The sequence below is a fragment of the Rhipicephalus microplus genome, chromosome 1, assembly GCF_043290135.1.
Source record: "Rhipicephalus microplus isolate Deutch F79 chromosome 1, USDA_Rmic, whole genome shotgun sequence".
Classification (NCBI taxonomy): domain Eukaryota; kingdom Metazoa; phylum Arthropoda; class Arachnida; order Ixodida; family Ixodidae; genus Rhipicephalus; species Rhipicephalus microplus.
The window spans coordinates 150,492,015-150,514,696 of record NC_134700.1 but is presented as its reverse complement, the minus strand read 5'-3'; the positions used below and the strand labels follow the sequence as shown (position 1 = coordinate 150,514,696).

At 45.9% G+C, this 22,682-nt stretch overlaps 1 protein-coding gene and 1 pseudogene across 3 annotated transcripts in view; both read left to right on the top strand.

Annotated features, from left to right (window-relative positions):
• The window catches only part of LOC119178427 (ATP-dependent RNA helicase bel), a 91,651-nt gene that overhangs the window by 55,558 nt on the left and 13,411 nt on the right, over nucleotides 1-22,682 (top strand). For all 3 annotated transcript variants that reach the window (XM_037429629.2, XM_037429628.2, XM_037429627.2), the window contains exon 12: nucleotides 10,928-11,045. In XM_037429629.2, the coding sequence (XP_037285526.1) occupies nucleotides 10,928-11,045 (118 nt within the window). The remainder of the gene's footprint in view (nucleotides 1-10,927; nucleotides 11,046-22,682) is intronic.
• LOC142800296 (uncharacterized) lies at nucleotides 17,845-21,810 on the top strand (annotated as a pseudogene).

Sequence of the window (22,682 nt, the reverse complement as noted above, 5' to 3'; positions counted from 1 at the left end):
TCAACTTCGTTTTTAGGTACATCTGCCACGTTTTTGTGTGCAGCGCGCGGTGCGAGATATTCATGGCTGCAAAAATATCATTAAACTCCGTTTACTGATTGCCAGTGCTCTGCATCGCTCGCGAAGCCAGAATATTTATAGCGAACGGATTTAGCTTCGGAGTCCCACTTACTCGCTACGAGCTCCATGCAGACCCTTTGTTGCCGCAATTCGAGCATCTGAGCACCAGACTGACTGCAAAGCCGTACTCTCGCCTCTTCCGGCTTATTCTTGCGCTGCCACCGCAAGTCTTGCCCTTCATGTACTCCAGAAGAAGCGCGTTCGCCGAATCCAAACACAACACAGCGAAAGCAGTATCATCGACCGAGTCAGTTGCGACATCGTTAGCGGACAGAATGTTCGACTTATGGGTTACTGCCGCGGTTGACTCGAGCTCTTACAGTTGCTCGTCGACTCTCTTCTTTATCAGCTGCAGATCTGAAGGCATCTGTATAACTGGATCGCGACAGATGCGGCTGGCGGTTTGGTTGTACGCACGCACTCGACGGCTCTCCGTCTAGGCCTAACCCTCGCTCCTCGTCGTCCGCTGCATCGGTGCCATCTCTTGGCGCCGTCGGCGGGCCATTCTCCACAACTTGCAAAGCAACGGCGCGTTTGTGAAGGTTAGCGAGAATGGACTTCTTCCTCTTCTTTCCATACTTGTGCTTGGATGCTAACTTATGGAGCGGAATGCCCATAGTCACGCGTTGCCACCCAAGAGCCGGATCCAAAATGGCGCCTCGCAGTGCGCCTCTGGAGCGTTTAGCAGACAGCTGAGGATGAGGACAGCCAATCACATAGCGCTATTTCATCACGTGCTTGCTACAGCGAATGAGAATATGCGCTTCTCGCATTTTTGGCGATCTTTTTCTATTCAACCAATAGGCCTACCGGAGCGGAGAGTGCGCAATATTTGAAGCCAAAAAGTTGCTCTTTCCGACGCGACCAAGATGACCGCTTTCGAGGCTGTTCAACGCGAGCGCGGTGCAGTTGAATATGAGTCATTTTAGCGTTGGCACAGATAAAAAACTGGTCGCCGGGCATGTTTTAAATAGATGTTACGGCTGAAATATGGCCTTTCAAAATGGGAAACTTGGCAGATAAGGAGAATAATAGATGTACATTTCGAAAATGCCACATTTCAAAAGCCTCTTCTTTGACGATTTTTTGCGTCCAAAGACCCGTGTCCCCCCTTAAAAAAGCACACAGTCAAAGTTCCTGGGATTTCGTTCACTCCCAATCCCGCCCGACTTGAACGCTGGACGATGACTTCGCAGCTAGGGCAACTTTTTCTTTATAAGGAGCACTATAATGGCACCGCCGGTTAGGCACCATTGAGCTACGTCACACACAGACCACTGGAAGTGCAACTCGAATTGCCAAACCACGTGCTTCAACACTTGACACAAAGATTAAGATGGCGGCCTCACATGCGTACTTAAGCCAGGTGTTGGCTCGGCTACTAATGGCTACCACACCGTCTAGATGGCTGTGCAAGGGCGTGTTTTTCTAAATCCTCAGATCTAATCCGACCCTAGAGTTTGATACAAAGAAACCTGGAAAAGACTGTCTAGATTCAAATAAATATGGCAAGTCTGTGTTACATCAGCATACAGTTGCAGGCTGATTTTCCGGACCTGGCAGTGACCGCAAAATAGTCTGAAAAATTTAATAACAGTCCGAAAAAATGGTCAAGCCGTGAAGATAAAGCTTATTTGGATTATAAAAGCCTAAAAATTTCCACAATAATGCTATGCTTCATGCTGTTCTTGGGAACTTGGCAAATTTGGTTCTACACTCAAACCTCGTTATAACGTAACTGTATGTAATGAAGTAATGGATATAACAAAGTAAACGAAATTTCCCTTGAAAGCTCCATTGAGAACCATGCATTTTAAACCTCGTCACGAAGTGAAATTGACCCGCAGGTCATGGGATCAAATCCCGGCTGTAGCGGCTGCATTTCCGATGGAGGCGGAAATGTTGTAGGCCCGTGTACTCGGATTTGGGTGCACGTTAAAGAACCCCAGGTGGTCGAAATTTCCTGAGCCCACCACTACGGCGCCTCTCATAATCATATGGTGGTTTTGGGACGTTAAACCCCACAAATCAATCAAGTAAATGTGACCGGTGAATAGATATAACGAACTAAATTAGTCTAACAGTCTATTAAAAAAACGAGTGTAGTGTGTTAAGTACTATGTCGTTTTCTGCAGACTTTGATTTGATGCTCGTTCGGCGCGGCTCTTTCAAAACTAGCGCGCCGACCTTACTGCCACGCGCGGCCAAGAGAGCCGTCCTCCTCACACAGCCAGCGGAGAGGATTGAGGAAGCGCTCAGCGGGTCACATGACAGAGAAGCGGCGCTGTGGTGCAAAGCGATTTCCCTCTCAAGACGGCAACAACTGCGTCTCCGCTGCTACCTTCTGCACCGAGAAAGGATGACTCTCCACGACAGCTTTTTTTCTCTCTCTCTCTCTCTATGTGCGGCCTTGAAAGAAGGGTCCCTACGTGTAGAGTCGGTAAAGGGAGAAGCATGGCACAGACGCGTCGCTGATCGGCATTTCAGCGGGAGCAAACAATCCGCCACAGTATTTTCTTTCTTCTTTTCCTTCGCGCGCAGTGTTGAGAGGTGCTGCCACGGGATTGGGCATGGTGCTGAGAGCATTTTCGGAGCGCGGTTTGTTCAAATTAACTGCTGCAAGTGCTTGCGCATTTTCACCGATTGTAATACACATAGCTTTACGGGACCTCAGCATGAATTCGAATTAAGCGTGCCCGAATTGATGAGGTTCGACTGGGTTTATTTTATGTCGCACGCGTGGTTGCGTAGCAGTACAACGGGCCGTGAGGCGGTTTCCTTCTGCGCGTGTTTATAGGTGTGCGCCCATCTGAGCATATATTGCAACAAATTATTATAATCAATAGAATGAAATAATCATAGCCCCCCTTCAATTTTTTTATAACGAGGTTTGATTATTTTGGGTATGGTAACATCTCTGACAAGTGCATCTGCAATCGCTGCTGCCGACCCTGGGCGATTGCTTTCACGAACCATTGCTGGCGGCAATGTTGGTGGCTCCATGGAACCTATTAAATAAAACTTGATGCCGGTCGCAAAAAGATGCATGCAACTTCTCGCCTATTTCGTGGGATTTAAAAACGCGGTCTGGGCTTCTTTCACTTGCACCAACACATCACACTCAATATGAGCCTCTACTATTCCGTCACTATCAAAACACTACCACTGCGGCTGTGATCGAACCAGCGTGTTTCATGCTAGTAGCCGAGCACTGTGACCATGGAGTGCTACTGAGAAACTGCGAACAGCAACGAGCATGTGATAAGGCTTACTTTCTTGCCATTTTGCCAGCCAAAAAAGATCAAACGTGGCCTTTGAAACTGGAAAATATTGCGCGCTTCCATTCTTGGAGGCCACACAACTAGCCACTGCAAGCCAAACTGGACCAAGCCAACATGTCGAAATCGAGTGGCATAGCTCAAAACAGATAATCTAGTCCGGGATTTTGAACATTGGCACATAAATTTGTCTGAAAAATCTGTGCATTTGTGAAGCACAATATACCCAAAATGTCTGAAGCTTTGGAATCCGAAAAATTCGTCGGAGACTGTAATCTGGCCTCGTAGTTTTACAAAAAAAGCCAGTGTCACATTCATTGATCAGGTTCGTAACGAAAGAGGTGGTCTCGAGCAATTGCCATGTCATGTTATGCTTTGTTCTCATAGAGATCCCACTTCTTCGCCAAAGTGTGCCAAACGAGATTAACTGCCCCAACCTAATAAAATCGATGTGAACTGCGCCAAACTGTCCATCTCGGGGGGGGGGGGTCCGCAACCTGTGGCCTGCGGGCCACTGGGCAGTTTTATGCGGCTCGCGACACGGCGTCGGAAATCATAAAAGCACTAGACACTGTAATTGTGGCAGTATTTAAACAACTATTAATAATGTTTTATTAATTGGAAACTGCAGTCAAGTCTAATGAGAGAATTCTTTACCTTCCTGTGAATAGGCCTATAACACCTATCTACTAGGTGTTAAGGCGACAACAACTGCTTCTTCACTGCTACCCTCTGCGCCGCAGCCGCAGCGTGGCCAGCACGTGACGAGAAAGAAGGAGCGTTTCCATGCAGAGAGATGCTGATCGGCGTTGGAGAGATAACCAACACTCCACGGCAGCTTTTGTAGTGTACACGTATCCCAAAGGAGTATGGCCACTAGCGTGGGTCCGGTCTTGGCGAAGCCGCAGGGCACGCGCTAACCGTTGCCGTGGCGAAAACACGATACTGCTCAGGGTCACAACACCTTGTCTGTGGCAACACCAAATGCAGTGCAGCCCCGTTGCAAAGGCGCGGTGAGAAAGCAAATGGGCTTATCCATGCCACTGGCGTAAAAGTACTACACAGGGTGCCACGAGCACGTCTCCGTGGTAAATGTGATTCACAGACACCGGGACCAAGGCCCGGTTGCTCGAGCGAGGGCAAAGGTGCTCTCGTTGGCTTCGAAGAGAGCGGGTCGGCGTAGCTTGGCCACGCACTTAAGGGGAGACGCTCCTCGAAAGCACTTTTTTTTTGTTATTCAACTTAGAGCTTCAGAAATTGGACCACTGATGCAGTTTTTCCTCCTGATTCCAAATCTGTAATCAGTTTTTACATAAGTGCAATAGTTTGGGAGTTGTGTTTCAAGTAATGGTGAAACTTGATAAGTTTTCCGGGAACTTTCGCGCATACTAAATGTTCATGCAGAGAGTTGTTCAATGGCTCCTTTTGCTCCCTATTAGCCATAGAGTGCCGATATCTAGCTAGAAATTGTGCTCCAACTTTGAAACTATGAAAAAAACATCTGTGTAGCAAACTACCCTTTTTTTTCCACTCGACCACCATTAAATTTATTAATAGATATTTACAGCTGATAGGTTGTGCTGATTCAAGTAGATATCGGCACCCTACGCACTCTCCTCAATGTGTGTGCCAAATTTCGTCGTCGTATGACCATTCTAAGTGCCCGAAACACTTCCCGCAAAAAATGCAAATTGGCCAAAATTGCGAAATGAGAAAAACGCGTTTGAAAGTTTGAAAGTCTGTATTTACAAAAATGAAAAACGCAGTAGCACGAAACTTGTGCTGAACACATACACACATGTCCAGAGGGAATATCAGTTGTCTAAAACTCTCCAGCACCGTAGGTTTTCCCTTCCCGGCTGGTGCGGCAGGACTCTTCCACCCGGGCCCTCTTGGCTGCACTGCGACGGTGTGCCCTCGCCTCAGCGGTCTGACGCACATTCATCTTGTGCATGCGCATGCTGTCTCGGCGGTCGCTGAGGGTAACCAGGGCCTCCGAAGGAAGCACCCCAAGCTCTTCCAGCACCTTTTCAAAGCTCGCGTGGCCCCGGTTGAACCACAGGACTGCAATGGCTGTGGCTGTTTCCACAGCAGTCCGGGAAGCAAACCGGGTCTTTGGACACAGCAGCCATATTTTGCTGTTCAGGGACTCGGCCGCGTTCTGTGTCTTGCCGTGGAGGCACCGGGCAAGCAGCTTCGCATCTGTGAGACGCTTGTAGATTGGGAGGACTGCCAAACCCTGGGCCTTGGTCAGGAGGGGGGTGTGGCACGGTGCAGGCTGGCCCTGCGCCTCAGCACGTCGGTGCTTGCACCACGAGTCTGGGCCTGCAGGACAGAACTTGTGACTTCCAGCCCCGTCTGTTGAGCACGAGTGCAAACATGAGGCCCATATGGCAGTGTACATCTTGTGGACATTTCCCCGATTGTTCACAATGGCCACCTGAAAGTAAGTTTGAAGCTTCTGGATGGTGGTCTCCTTCAGCTTCTCCCCTCGTGGAAGTGGCGTTGGCAGCTTCCGCAGGCCGGTGCCCAGACGTTTCGCCACGTGGTTGGTGCACTCCTCTTTTTCAATTGGAGTGTCAGGGTACACGTTGGCATCACAGACCCCGTTGTAGGCCTTGCTGTCTCCATCGCTTAGGAAGATGGTGAACCGCAGGGGTGTCTCATAGTCCACAGTCCTCTGCCAAATGCGCACTGCAGCTTCGGCCTCCATGGCATGCGAAGAACAGTCGCAATTCTTCTCACAAACGGGATGATGAAACGCCTGCCATGTTTCTTCATCGCCTCCCATGTCGTTATGCAAACTGCACGCCAGGCAGAAGTTGGAAAGCACTTCATAGTCCAGGCACAAACCAGTGTCCAAGGACACTACAGTTCCCACACCATTGTGGCTTTTGTGGCCTCTTTTTTGCCATGTGCCGTCAAACATGACTGGCACGTCACTGTTACCAGCCACCTCTTTGGTGACGCTGCGTGCCCTTTGCATGTTTTCACAGACAGCCTTCACTGCCGCACTGTGAATCTTTTTGCCGATAGCATGGAAGGTCTTATGGTGCATAGGGTTTGGCAATCCAACTACTGCACAAAATCGTGAAAGTTGCTCATGCCCGATACCGACGGCACGCGCTGCAAGCACCACTTTCAGGTTCACGGCAAAGGCGTCACGCGAACTCCCGCTGTCGTAGCTTCTGCTTGCACCGCGGCCGCCATCTGACGCGACCCGCTTCGACGAGTACGCGGACGAAAGGATGCTCTCCGAGCACTCCGCATTCTCGCAGTGTAGCTCCAGAAACGCCGAAAGGCCTTTCCGCTTTTTATTCGGTGCCCGAACTGCGAGTTTACTCTCGTGACAAACGGGGCATGCCGCGCCTGCGACGACGGCCGTCAATGCACCCAACTCGCACAGCACTACGCTTTCGGCACGATCGGCATTCGGCCTGACGTCGTTTTCGAATAACGCGATCTTTTTCTGCGATGCACTCACAAAATTCACTGCAGCGTTGATCTCGTCGTCGCAGTTGCCATGGTCGACGTTGCCGTGGTCGATGTTAGGCCTACCGGCCACTGGCCCGTCGCGGACATTTTCGTTGGCGGTGGCTTTCTTGTACGTCCTCCGCCGCTTCCCTCTGAACTTGTTCTTACTTCTGTATTTCCGATGGTCGGCAACGGCCTTTTTCGGGCTTGCCATCGCACGAAAACAGCGAAAAATAACTCCGGAAAACAGTGAAGCGAACTACGGCAAGAAAACACGGGTGCTGTCAGCCAATGGCGGCCCTGCGTTAGTGGCGCGCGGTTTGAAACGGCGGGAAAAGACTGTTTTTGTTGCTTTTTTTTTAGATTTTTCGTGAACGTACGAGACTTCAAGAACCGGGATCGTGGAGAGTAAGGACAACTCTACACGAGCCAGCGGCCGCAATATGGCGGACAGCTCTCTTCGCGGCCCCGCGAGCACGCGAACAGCAGCCCGTTTTGTGTAAATTTCGTGATGCCGCGCGTCACTGCCGCTCACTCAGACGCGTTTTTCACTGACTTCTGATGCTTATTTCGCTGTGATATTTTCAGATGTCAAAATATAATGTATAAAGATGATAAAGCAACAAAAAACAGAAAAGGTGAAATTTGGAAAAAAACGCGACTTTTCGACCCGCGTCTCCCCTTAAGGGCAACAAAAGGTGAGCGTTGGCCTCCAGAGCGACGCGCCGTCAGCAAAGTCGGACGAGCTCCGAGCGATGGGAGTTAACGGACGGAAAAGATTGCGTGGCTCACTGTCAGCTGTCCCGGAGAGTAATCTGACCAGCTCACGGCTCGCGCGCAATACCTCTCCGGAGATTCAGCGCGCAGGGCCACAGTCGACATCCGCTACCGGGTGAGAGGGGTAAAACATCATTCCTCGCTCTCCCAGCGCGGCAGACAGCGGAGGAGGGGAGTCATGTCGGGACGTGTGAACGGCAGAAAAGGCCGCAAAGCTCGCGCAACGGCAGTGGACTAGCCTCAATTCCCACACTTTTTCTCTCTCTCTTTCTACACGCGCAGCGTTGAAAGGAAAAGGGCCTCTACGTGTCAGGGACGGGGAATGGGGAGGCATGGCACCGGCCCGTCGCAGATCGGCATTTTAGAGAGAGCCAACACTCGTGGAGGGGCTGCGCCCTGCTCCTTACCAGGCTGCGGAAATTGGGCGCCTTTCTTCCTCTTTCTTCTTTCTTCTTCAAACCATTACCAACACTACTTCGCGACAGTTCTTTTCCTCTCTCTCTCTTTCTCTCCGTGTGCTGTGTTGAAGGAAGGAAAATGAGAGGAAAAGAACGGCAGGGAGGTTAGCCAGTCTATAGGCAGCCGGTTTTCTACCCTGTGCATGGGGGTGGGGGGATGGAGAGATGAAAGATGGAGAGGAAAGAGAGATTAAACTCATTGACTTGTGCACTGCATTGAAAGGCACTGAAAAAGAACCATGGCACAGGTGCGTCCCAGATCGGCATTTGCATACCTGCCAACTCTTGCGATTTTCCCGTAAAATATACAAATTTTGATCGTGCATACGATTTTATGAATCTTGCCTGAAATCTACAAAAAATATTTCATTTCCGATAAAAAAAAAATTAGTCAAATGTCATGGCCTCCGCGACTGGCTATGGCACATTGCCGTAGCTGGTCGCGGAGGCCACAAAAACGGCGTTGGGCTACATTCTGCCATTAGGAGAGAACTATATGTATTGGTGTTATCATCATCACATACTTGCGAAGTTTCGCCATAGTCCGGGAGACTCCCGGATTGCGACCGCTTCTTTTGTGTGTAGGATTGCCATGAAATTATCCCGAAAATCGCAATGCGTGTGCGAGATCTCGCCGCATTGACAAAAATGCTGGCCAGTCCATTCCAGGCTTTTTGCAAGCCCACTGCATTATAAACGAATTTGAGAGGCACTCATGTAAACTTACAGTAGAGTCTCAGTAATGTGAAACTGCAACAGATACAAATTTGTGAAATTCCCCAATTAATGTGTCCATTTGGCCAAAATTCGGATGTTCCGAACACTTTTTCTCACTGCGGTTTGTGATATGAACTTAACTACCGCAACCGTCGAACGAAGCTCGATCGCGAGCAGCATGCTTGAAGTTTCGGAAGTATGCGTAGACTAGTACATGCACTGTTTTCTACAGTGCTTGAGGTTGTTGCCACTACCGCTTTGAGCGAAACCGCGGTCGGACATGATCATGTATGGCGACGACGTTACTGACAGAACTCCTAAAGTGTTTGCACGGCCAACATTCGACCAGTCATAGCAACGCTGCTTTTCGCAAACTCTTTGGAAAAAAGTGCGGCAGTTGCGACGGTAGATAGCCTAAAACGACTTAGTTTTAAAGGCACGTGAATTGAAAACGAAACTATCATTTGCCGCAGACTGCCACGCACAAAACCGCGGTCGCGGCGATGTGATGGCTATCTACGAGCTCTGAGGACACGTGACTGACGCAGTGGCAAGATGAGAGGTGGCAAAGATGTAAAAAAGGCTAGAATCGTTTTGCCGTTCCTGTCCAAAGAATCTAGTAGCGAGCAAGGCCAAAGCTTTGACCCACACTTTCGCGGCAGCCAGCTGCACCGTGCTGTTCATTGACGTGTGTCCCAGGAAGACGTACGCGAGTTGTTTCGACGGAAATATATTTTGCTAGTTGTTTTAATGACGCGAAATTTCAGCCGGGAGCATTTGCGCTCCCCCTTATTGACTCTCACCTTAGTAGAAAACCCTACTCTCGTTTGTTCGGCCACTCCAAGCCATTATGAGACCGCAGCGCCTATGTTTGCGCTTGCATTTGAGACACACACCCCCCACCCCCCATTGTTTTTCGCGGTGCTTTTTTTCTTCTTTTGTTGCCAAAACTGGGGGGAAGTAATTCAGCGCGCCGATTTGACTTATGGCGGCAAAAAGTTGTTATGCTTGTCGCTAAAGGCAAATTTATCACAGCTCCAAATTTTTGGAAAAAGTTGGTAACTGCCGCCCGCGCCCTCCCCACTAAGTGATTTTACGAATTTTTCTGTTGCCAGGTTGGCAGGTATGCATTCGAGAGAGAGCAATCATTCCGCCCCAGCCTTTCCTTTTCTTCTTTTCCTTCTTTGCCCGCAGCGTTGAGGTGTCGGAGGTGCCGCCGTGGGATTGGGCGTAATGCTGAGAGCATTTTCGGAGCGCGGTATGTTCGAATTGACCGTCGCAAGTGCTTGTAGATTCGATTTACAGGGCGTTTTTGCCCATTGGAATACACATAGCTTTGACGGGACCACAGCGTCAGTTCTAATGAACCGAAAGTTCGAATTGAAAAAAAATACACATGAAATTCGTGGTATCACGTGCAGGGATTTCAGCGCGAAATTCCGAAATGTGTAATTTATAAATGTATTACCGATATTTTCTCCCCAATTAATAAACCTGAGATGGTAAAAAGAGTGACGTGAAAGTTCTCAAAGCCTTTTTCAATCTAAAAAGATCCTTTGTTCTAGGCCAGCGTCTTATATTAAAGTGTTCGAGGTACTTTCTTCTCCGAAGTGCTCCATTATGAATATATACCTATGCCAAAGTGCTCCTAAAACCTGCTCAAAACTAAGATCACCTGCTCCAAAACTAAAATTTTGCTGCTGTAAAATGCTTCTAACAGCAAGATAACCTGTTCCGAAATGATCCAAAACTAAAATTGTAGTGCTCCCAGGGGCTCCCCATTGCAAGATTACCTGCTACAAGATGCTCCAGAACTAAAATATTACTTCTCCAAATTTCTCCAAAACTAAAACTTGACTGCTCCGAAAATTGCTCCAAATCTGCAGTCCCCAGTGTTCTCATTATACTTTTTTTTTTTTCCACGAACACTGTACATTAGCTTCAAACCTGTAAAATGGGGCCAGCAAAAAGGCAGGCTGGCTTTGTATGTTATTGCTTTGCAACAAACTTTTCTGTGTTCTTGTTTCTTGTGCATTCGTAACTGCTGGTTTGTGAGACTAGTAGTTTATTCAGCACACATTCTTAGTACATTCTCTGTTGCAGGTTGCTGCAAGAGGTTTGGATATTCCGAATGTGAAGCATGTAATCAACTTCGACTTGCCCAGTGACATAGAGGAATATGTCCACCGAATTGGCCGTACTGGTCGTGTGGGCAACCTAGGTGAGTCTGCAGTCTCTTGAAAGCAGAAGCAGGGGCCCGCAACTACGGGCAACTCTAACTTGGCACTTTCTAGGACGAATGGTGAACACTGGTGTTGGGCTCCACGCTAGGTTTGTGGAAGGATGTGTGGTAGTGCAGGAGCTGTATGTGCGAATTATAACGCTTCCAGAGGAAGATTTTAAGTGCGTACATGGGTCCATGGGATATCTCGTATATTTTTTAACGGAATATGATGAGAGTTGGCATGCTTACTTACTTTTTCTGTGGTCTAATTAGTTCATTAATTAATCAAGATGATAATCTATATTGTTCTTACCACAATAGAAAAATTCCCACCAGTATAAAGTTTACCCTTGACATAAGGATTAAGGGGGGACGTGGCAATGGAAATTATCTTTGTTATTTTTAAAGCTAAACAGATGGAATTTGGCATGCAGATGTCATTTTTTGTGCTATCATAACTGAAAGCAGTTTTGAGCTATCTACTTTTGAGTTGCAACACTTGATAGACTCTCACTGTCACCCCAAAATTATTAGCTAATTAGACACAGTTTCATCAAAATTTTTGCATAAGGATATTTACAAGGGTCCATTTTGTGCTGTAATGCTATTAGTTTATTTTTAATAATAAAGTAAGCACACAAATTTTTTTTCTAAAAATCCTAGACATATCGTCTTACCAACAACTTTTACAAAAGGCTGTATATCAAATATTCTAGACATATTGTCTTACCAGCAACATTTACAAAAGTCTGTATGACATGCGGACAAATATGAACAGCTTTACGGCACTTACCAATGTCTCAGAAGTGCAGGAAACCGAACGGCATAGGGATGACTGACAGCAACTGCTCAAAAAAAATGAAACCTGAGAAAATGGAGCTCAAAGAAATTGGAGGTAGAAGCTGATAAAATGCAACTCAGAATGAATCTGGCTTTATTTTTCATTGGAGTGTCACACACTTCAGGTGAGGCCCCGCCGATCCAACATCAACGTGCGGCAGACTCGCAGGCTTCCACTTTACGCTTCAGCCTGCGACATTTTCAATCTTTTAGCAGGTCGGTTCACCCGTGCTGGGTTGCATAGGTAGTGATTTATGAGCCTGACCGACGCACTCGTAAAGCAGACACAGAGATTTGATTACACACAAAAAAGCATTTAATTTTAAAAAAAAGCAATAGACAGAAGATTACAAAAGTTAACTTACGGGGGAAGACTGCTCTTAGACATTTTTTGTTTATTTCTTCAGTGATCTTGATCAAACTGCACAGCATTATGCAGTTTTTTCTGCTAATTTTGAATGTTTAATTAGTTTTCTTGTAACTCATCTTATTCCTGAGATAATTTAAGTTCATCCCCTATTGTTTAAGGGGGGACGCGGCTTTGGGATCGCGAAAAATGGCAAAAAAATCGATTTTTCGAAACTCAAGTTTTCAGTTTCTGGAACCCTTTTTCTATCTGGTTCCAAAATATCTACACTGAAAACCGCGCAGAAGTGCTTCGGAAAATTCGTTTCACCCACCTAGGTAGCAAAAATTTTTTTGGAAATGGCGAGAAAACGGCGATTTTCAAAAAAGAATAGCTTCGCTATGCTTGGGCCAGGAGCCGGCTTCTTGGGCTCATCGGAAAGAGCATTTCTCCGTGTTTAACTTTCCCGCCTCAGCTGGCTCCTCCCTTTAACAACAAGGGAGCAAAAAGCAAATGTTTGAAGGTCGTTTTGAGGCCCTTGATTGGCCGTGGCCGCCATGTTGCCTCAACTCGCCTCGCCATTGGCCCGATGCTCGCTCCGGGAGATCGTCGTCTGCTGCTTGTGCGTCGCGAGGACATGGCTCTCGATAATCGCCGCTTCGTGACGTGTTCACGGCTTGATAATCACTTAAGATATAACTACGCTTTAGTTATGAGCAGTAAGCGGATGCGCGATCAGGTTACTACGAGCGTCAGCGCGGTCTACGAGTGCTGCGCGTCATTGAAGTCGTCTTTAGCCCTGACTCCGCCGACTGCGGGCAGGAACGACGCGCTAGCGCATTCGTGGCGACGTGCTTCTTCGCAAACAACGAAGCTGTAAGCGGCAGCACGATCTGATTACTACGAGTGGCCGCACCGGATGCACGATCAGATTACTACGAGCGGGCGCGCGGCGGTCTACGGGTGCGGCGCGTCATCGGAGTCGGCTTTAGGCCTAACTCCGCTGACAGCGAGACTGCGGGCAGGAACGACGCGCAAGCGCACTCTTGGTGACGTGCTTCTTCGCAAGGAATGTACCACATCACTCGCTAGCTCCTCTGAATATTGTACGGGCATTTTACGCATCGGCAGCGGACAACACAGTCAAGCTCGTCACCCCCCCCCCCCCCCTTCACTGCCAAGGATCGCTCAGAACAGCGGCTAGCAGTTTCGCGCGTCGTCATTCGAAAATGCGATGCCAAGTGCAGTGCGTGCCGATTTTTTGTCTTCGTAGTTACACATTTCGCGCATCGTCATCGAACGCCGCCGGCAAGTGCATTACGCGCCGGCTGCACTGTCCACGCGGCCTCGCACCCCACGGTCATATGGAGTGCCATCAGTAAGCTTTTCTGATGTGATTCAGACGTGCTTGGAGCCGTGCTTGATATCGCCACGAACGTCTATGAATGTTTCGAGGTTAATGAATTGCTGTAGATTAGAGTTTCCACGACCGGCTGTATGATGATGCGTTTCACGGCTATAGAGCGACGAAAGAGCATGTGTGAATCAGGGGCACGAATTTTTATATGCCCGTTTCGTGTCATTAATCATACATTATACTGCTAGAAATTCCCGTGCCACCAGTCTTCTGCGCATAACTTTGTTATTTAGAATGAAGGCGTAGGCCGTCATGGTGTGATCCATTTTTCTGATGCAATAAACTTCTCTCCAAATAAAAAAAAGTTCAGTGAATATTTGTAATCAAGCATTTAATTACGCTAATTACAACTTCAGCCCAAAAAAAGTATGTTTAATAATTTCAGTATATGGTTTTATTCAATTACAATCTTTTCTGTCATACCTATCACACCACTCCTTCATACAAAGAACTTGGTTTGAAATTCATACTTGTTCTTTGTAACTCATGAAAAGCAGTAAATCATGAAAAGAAGTCAAATATCACAAGACAAACCTGAGATCACAATTTTTAGGTGTCTTAGAGACGTAAAGAAAAGTTGAAACTTTAAACGCAGCTTTCTCAATACTGTTTTTTTTTTTTTTTTTTTTTTTGACATTATGCTCAGCCCCTCCACATGGTTCAATGAAGAAATAATTTCTTTCTCGTAAAGTATTCGTGGTATCACTTCAAAATTTTTATGGAAGCACTGTGAGGTTATTCTTAGTGTCTGTGCCAATTTTCATCAATATCGAATGAGAAACAAAAAAGTTCATTGAAAAACAGCCTGTCGAAAACTTCAACAGGCTTTTTCTCACAAGTGTGTTTTGGACATTGTGCATTGCTCGTGGAAAGAGTAGCACGAGAATGACTGGACCGATTTTGATTCTGTTTTTTTTTCCCTGAATCCCTGAACACTGCTTGTGGGTACAGCAATCTTCAATTTCTGTTTTGTGGCCTTCTTATTTTTCTAGACGATGATTTGTCCGTGCCATTGTTTCTGACAATGTGTGTCGGCAGCCATGATGATCTCTAAAAAAAACGAGAACTTACTAAAAAATTCCGAGAGTGTCATACCCTGTAGCTTTCTCTTGAGTAAAGATCAACATCATTCGCAGCTTCCTGGTATGTTTTGTTGCAGCGCTAGGCTTTCCACGAGCAGACCATGTAATTGGATCGTGTAGCATTATGTAACTTGAGAACTACTGAAGCTATCATGATGAAACTGCATATTTCCCTATTCTAGACACTTATGAGTATGCATGCCAAATTTCATTGCTGTAGGTCAACAAATAAAAAAGTTTTTTTTCAAAGCCACCTCCCCCCTTAAGGCCGTCATACAAAAAAAAGTGCTTCAATAAAAGTGATATATAAAATATCCCAACATAGAATAATGACTATAGATTAAAATAATGCAAGAGTTTTTTTGTTTTCAAGCCTTTCTTAAATTATTTTACAGCAAAATGAACTATCCATTTTCAAAAGCATTTGGAATTGTGTTAATGTTTTGATAAGTAATTAAAAAAGGCTTGTTCTCTAAATTCTGCTACCATACTTGCACCCTACACACATACATGTTTTCATTGCAAAAAGAAGTATTGTACCTGCCCTAGCTGCAGAGATATTGAGGCCTCAAAATTGAACAGCTGTAAATTTACTTTTTTGAGAAAAATGGAAAAAACTGAAAACGCACAGCTTCTTCAAAAAGCAACAATCATGGTGTGCATGTGTTGCAATCCTCATAAAAGTGCTCATAAATTTGTAGCAGAGCTTCATAACACAGGTGCCAACAAATTATAAAAAGGCCTCGAAGTTGGTTCCCCCTTTTTTTTTTTTTTTGCAGATTCTGCATGTTAACAGCACCAAGAATCTGGACAGTTAGAATGACATTACAAAAAATTATCACTTCCTGGCGTGTGAAAATTTACAGAGAGATAGCAAAATACTTGCAGATACCAAATATGTCAATTTTAAAAAATGATTTTTGTGTCACTTTTTGGTCGCACAGAGCAGTCTGCCCCCTTAAGAGGAAACGGCAAAAGTTCGCGCGATGGAAAAAAAAAACAGCTGAAAAACTATTCTCCAAAGGAACACTACAAGAGGTACAGATAAAAGACAAATCTGCGTAATAATAATAAAATAACATAATAAAACTACAGAATAGATAAAGAACATTTACGAGAAAAAGATCATGCGCACGCTTCCGAATTTCTAGTTGTCACACAGCGCACACAACTACAATTATTGAAAAGCTGGTTATGATAAAATAACAGTTGAAAAAAACAATAAAAATTTCTATTCCGACCAGGCCAGCTCCTGGTACGGTACAGCTTTTGATGGGTTCCGCTGAAGATCTCGCCAGCTTAGTAGACAACGAGGGTGCCCTGAATTGCAGTCGTCTCAATACGTTGCCCGGGTCACTCCATACTCGTTGCACGTCAACTGCCGATTCAGATGCACTCCAAACCCTCTCGCGACGTACGCGTGCTCCCATCACATCCGTAGGTGATTTCCTTTTTCTAGAACACATGTGTACCCCTTTCGGTACAAGTGTAAGGAAGTTGCGGCGGCGCCATCGCTGGGTCGTTAGTCGCCGGATGTCGTCTTCCCAACACAAAAGCGCCCTTCCTTGGACAATGGGACGTGCGGGCAAGAGAAAAAGTGCAGTCATTTGTGACATGGAGAAATGCATCTTTGTGGCTATCTTGAGCTCCAATCTGTTCTCTTAATGATGATGCAAATATGGTGGCACTTTGCAAAGGGAAAGCTGCAAATTTGCATTTTGCTATGCCCTATTTTCACATCGCTTTTGACGACAGCCCACCAGTAAAATGCTTGTTTCTGATCTTCTACTACTTATTTTGATCTAAAATCGCACTTTGTTGTAAAACATGGTCTTAGGGTTACCAAAAAAAAAAAAAATCGAAAAAGGAAACATTTTGACCAAATTTACAATATTCATTGCCACGTCCTTTCTTAACAGTAGAAAGCGTAAGACACGCAACATAAGAAACACTTTTTTGATTGGGTAATAATTTCTTATATTACAGTACACTAAACTTCATAGCTCGGAATGTAGCCATGGTTTGTTCACACTAAAGAGTAATTTTAAAAACTGGGATCAAGAGAAATTGAAATCTGCTTATGTTGTGTGCTCCAAACATATAGCTTCATGCTTCAAAAAGAATTATTCTGCCATCTGTAATAGTTTACGATATATTGCAGCAATTCTCGTGCAGCATGTACAAAATTGCCGTTTTGAGAAAATCATGAAAACAGAATTCTAACATTTTTAACTGTAAAATTGTATGTACTTAGACTTACATAGTCATTAACATATATATGGATACTAGAAAGCCTATGGAGTGCAATGCTGCAAGCTGATTGAAAATTGAACAAGTACTTCTTGAATTACTACACAATAAATTTCATTGCATGTGACCAAGAACTAAAATTTTATATTAAAATAAAAATTGGAGCCATACATCGAAAATGGGCTGCCAAGGTTGTTTTTTGTGCACACTTAGCTACGTCGTGCAAAAATAATTACAGCTCTAGCTGTCCCGAGTCCACTTTTCAGAACAAGCCAGCAAGGAAAGTGGTCAAAATATGTGTTTCGAGGAAAAAAATACTGTTAAAATTTATTTTGCTGTTGCGGGTGAAAAAAATTTTGACACACATACTTTTAGTGAAGTGATATACACCGGGCATGTGATCAGACTGATTGTTTGCAATGAGCTCATAATTTCGAGGCTATATTAGTGCTGATCATGTTAGTTTTTTCACGTGAGACTGTCACATTTTTTAGTGGAGACCATGACATCGTTGCGAACATGTCGTTAAAAAGCAGTCTACCTGTTGCCAATAGCCTTCATTGGGCTGGCGAGGATGTTCACCGCGAACAGATTAATTTTCTGTTGTTCGTCGACGAGTGGTATACTCCACTCTGATGACTCGTCACGCAGTTCATGCACAAGCGATGTTTCATCAGGCGCGGGAGACCACGGCATCTACGCGTCCTGCTGTAAGACTGCGCTTCCGTTCTGTCGCTGCAAAGATTGATATCTCTCATAGCTTCACTTCTACTTTTTACTTGCTGTCCTCTAACTGATGAGGCTGCAAAACGGAGCCCCTTTCAGTGACGTCAGCAACCGACGGGCTCGTACGTGAGCTAGGCAGTAGTGATCCAGCTGCGCCATTTGCGCCAATTTGCTACAATTATACCTTCCTGCGCCTTACTGCGCAAGTGTTGTTTTGTTTGCGCCAAATGCGCCAAGTTGCACGAAAGAACCCGACTTTAGCGGATGTTCATTTTGCAGTTGGCAACAAGTGAATTTTTTTCTAGGTTGGCAACTGTTTACCATGTGCTTTGCAGCTTTGGTATTCGTCGGTGTCGTTCGGGTGTTTTCTGTAGGTTTTCGCGCTCATGCACAGCACGTCGTGTCGTTGCATGTGCGCCATGTGCTTGTGAACAACCAGTCAGCGAATGTTTGTCATCCCCCCGCTGTTGAAATGGACAAAAGTAAGTCGCTTTCTTTTTAAATTTTGTGGCATTTCTTAATAGCGCCCGTGAAATACTTTAGTGAATGCTTAGGCGATCGCGTAGCGCTGCTGGCATTTATTACCGGCCGCACTTTGCTATTGAATCAGTACAGAAGTTGCAACTTGCCTATAGTTCTTCCGATTTCTCGCTACTGATGGTTTTTGTGTTCGGAGTGTCCGAGCGCTGTACGTAGGCTTAGGAATGTGCGCCGTGCTTGTTTCGTAGTGCGGAATATCCGCATTTGAAACGCGCAATCGCTCGTACGGCATGCAGCAGTTACACCTCCTACATGCTACCGTTCGGAACATATAATAGTGCGAAACGAACGAGCGAGTGACGCGGAATACACAAAGAATTTCTGCAGGCGGGTCGCTTTTGTTGACGTTAGCAGATCGCTAGATGGGCCGTATGTGCTGCCGGCGCGTCACGGATCGGGCGCCCCACCGTGCGAGCTGCTTGTAGAATAGTCGGAAAAGAGTGATTGAGCGTCGACCATGTCAACACAAGCAAGTCAATAAGCACCGTAATGTTACCGCATTAGCAGCCGCCGATCGTTGGGAATCCGCTATTCGTGACGTGCCGTTCCCAATCAGCTTTTTTAAATATTTAATTTAAGGAAAACATTGCTGTCGATTTCTGCTCTGGTCATCGCGCGCCGCGCCGGAAGGAAGCAAACCTCCAACATACATTAGCGCCTTATGCCGCCTTGCCAGCTGGGGCAATGCGTTTGTCTGCGGCCGTCAGACCCACGCGTCATCCGCATGGCAACTTCCTGTAAGTTGGTCGCGAGTTTTAGGTGTGAATGGTCGACAGACAACTGGCATCCCGATTCGCGCCATTTGTCGAGGCTGTACCCAAAATGCTTGCGCAAATATTTGGTGTTGGCGCCTTAGAGTTGGTATTTAGATCTTCCAATGAAGTAAGGTTGGCATTATGTTACGGGCTACCCTAAAAATAAATCTAGTAGTTACGTGCTCTTTTTACTAGCGTGCCTTTGTCGTGGGAAAATTTACAAGAGCGGAACCTTGGGCTAGTTGGTGCGTAGTCACATTTGCAAGTTTTTTATACTGAGGCATTGACTAGGCGTGTATTTTGTCATGTTTTTAATCATCCTTTTTTTGGGCATATATATTCTTGCCACTCTGTGATATAAAGTTAGAAGTCAGTGCTCTTTCTGTCTACCCTGTTGCTTTTACCTATATTCACGCTCTGAAAAAAAACTTGGCAAAGTTTACTGTCATAAAGTTCGTTTCGCTCATGTTTTCAGATCGCAACACCAAGTTCAACGCCTCTGTACTCAACGAGGTGGACTCCAATAATGATCCGATCAGTCGGTGGTGCAAGAGTGGAACCCGAAATACAGATGCATTTTGTATTCTTTGCAACTGCACCATTTCTTGCGCACAGCATGGAGCGGCAGCAGTGAAGCGTCATGCTGGGATGAAGAAACATATTGATGCAGCTGCTAGACACAGAGACAAGGACGGGAATCTTCTTCCACCCAAATTGGTGCAAGGCACACTGGACTTCTCCAACGGGTCTGCTAATACATCACTTGAGCACCAAGTCAGCAAGGCAGAAACTACTTTTGCTTTGTCTGTTGTGGCCAAGGGAATTCCTTTTTCATGGGGAGACACGGCAACTTCGATTTATCACTGCATGTTCCTCGACAGTGACATTGCCAAAAAGTTTAGTTGCGGCAGAATAAAGTTGGCCCGCATTGTATCAGATGGACTGGGTCCCTACTTTAAAGGACAAGTGGTGACTGAGCTGTGCCAGCCAAATGTCTATTTTTCCATTATGATTGATGAGACGCCAAAGCCAGAGCTAAGGGTGCAGCAACTAGATGTGCTGGTACGCTATTTTTCCAGCAGCCAACAGGAAGTTGTTGTTGAACATGTCCAGTCATTTGATCTTGGGCGTGCAACCGCTGAAATAATTGTTGGCTGCATAGAAGAAGCAATAGCAGATCTTCCAAAGCAAGGACTTGTTTGCTTTTTCAGTGATGGCCCTAATGTTATGAAGAGCGTAAGAAACAAGCTTCAGAAGCATGTGGCACCAAGTTTGATTGATATTGGCAACTGCAATCTTCATAAGGTTCACAATGCATTTGGCAGAGGCCTGGATGCATTTGGCTTAGATGTAGAAGAAGTAGTGAGAAATATTTACTACTACTTCAAAGGTGCTGTCCGTGCTGAAGCACTCAGAGAATGCCAGGATACTTTGGGAATCTCTTGTCATGTATTTCTGCGCCACGTTTCTAATCGCTGGCTGACGCTACAAGACTCACTTTGCCGAGTTGAGGAACAGTTTGAAGCGCTTCGCACCTATTTTTTTAAGGGCAATTCATCTCGTCAACGACCTGACACCCAAAGCCTACACAACAAGCTTGTGTCGGCATTTTCTGAGAAACAACTTTTGGCCAAAGTGTTGTTCCTTAAGAACTGTGCGCAGCTTTTCAGTGGATTTCAGCTGCTCTTCCAAAAGCAAGAGCCGCTCTTGCACATACTTCACGTTGAACTTATTGTTCTAGTCCAACGAGTCCTCAGTCGGTTTCTTCGTCATGAAGCCTTTGCAGACAAGACCGCTGAACAACTGAAAAGGCTAGATGTGATGGATGCATCCCTTTGGAAATCAAGGCCGGAAGTTGATACAGATACTGAAAAATCAATGCTTGAGTGGGACTCTAGTGAGGAGAAGCGGTTTTATCTTGGAGCACGTGCTTTTTACTTGGCCTGTGCCAAGGATCTTCTTCAGAAGCTTCCACTCGACAATAGAGTTCTTCAATCTGCTAGCCTCCTCAATTGGCAGTCAACAAATGTTGAATCGGAAGTGCGAGCACTGAAGTACCTTGTGTCTCAGCTTCCACAGGTAATCAAACATGAAGAAGTTTCCTCAGCCATCAATGAGTGGCATATGTTAAAGTGTGACTCAAACAGTGACCTCCTGGCACTTGGAGGTGAAAGAATTGATGTTCGTTGGGGCAAAATATTTGAACTGAAGTCAACCAAAGTATCCATTATTGTCGAGGCTTGTCAAGTGTCTGCTGTGCCTGCCACATGGCAACGCAGACTGCGAACGAGGATTTAGCGAAAATAAGCGCTTTTATGAGAACCGCTACTCATTATGCATTGCAAGCATTAACGGGTTGCGCCAGACAAAGACATACCTCCGCAGGTATGATGGAGATGCCACTAAAGTTCCCTTGTCTACAGAGCTTCTGCAAAGTGTAAGGAGATCTAGAGCCCGATACACAGAGAGAACTGCAAGTGCACAGCAGTCAGAAAGCAGGAAAAGGCTTGGAGACCAAGACACTGGTGCTGATGTCGACGAAAAGCGACTTCGTAAGAACTTGGAAGAAAAGGTCACCTCAAGTAGGGCATTGCTGAAACGAGCAGAAGACATAATTTCTTCTGGTCTGCGTTCTAAGAGCCTGGAACAAGTTGAAGCTGGGCAAACTTTATTAGCTGAAGGCAACTCCGCTTTGAGCCAAACCCTCTCACAGCTGGAAGAACTAAGCAAGAAGGTGAGCAAGAGGACGTAAATGCTGCAACATGCACATCTTTCTTCTGTAAATAAATGAAAGTTCAAAACTCTCCTTACAGTTCGGTTTCTGGGAATTTTCGTCGTAGCTTTTAGTGTACTTTAATAAACTAATGCTACACCTGCACTACCTTCATTTTCAGTAGTGCATTAAATCTGATGGACTGGTCCATTTCTTGGTGGCTTTTAAAATCGGCATGCACGTGACACTCTAATTAATAATTGAGAATTGAGACAAATACGGTTTTATAGAACTGTGGTTGCTATCACAGCTTTAGTTTCAGCAATAATGAGAGATGTATTTTTGTAAAATAAGTTGCTGCTACAATTGCTGCTCCAAAATCGAGTGCCGATACAAAGGTGCTCCAAAAGAGCATTTTCTCTGCTCCAAAAATTGCTCCAAAAGTTGAAGTGGCTGGATCACCACTGGCTAGGCCTACACCGGTGACTCGGTGACCACTGTTGACCGCCGCAAGTTTGTTATCTTCGTCCTGAGCCATAGCGGGGCTTTTTCTGAAGGTGACGGCGAGAGAATGATCGCCACACCCACTTCACGAATTGGTGTGGCACGAAACTTCTTACTGCAGCATGCAGTCGACAGCACCATGACAAAATGGCGCATGTCCATGCACGTCATGATAGTGAAGCAGACGCCGGGAACGCCACTTGGCCAATGGGATATGTAGGTTTTGTCACATGCCCAAAGCAGCCAATATAGTTGCGCGCTGGTGCTTCTCAACGCGTTTTTGCTGAAAAAGCAACAAGCAAGGCCAACCAGCGGTGGCGGGAACTTGAAGATGAAAATGACCCTTCCAAACGAAATCAAGATCACCACCATAGCTCGTGTGTGCCGGCAACAGTTCGGTGTGAAAAAAAAAAACACGATTTAAGCATCTATTTGCGCTCACATTCATCTCATAGGGGAGT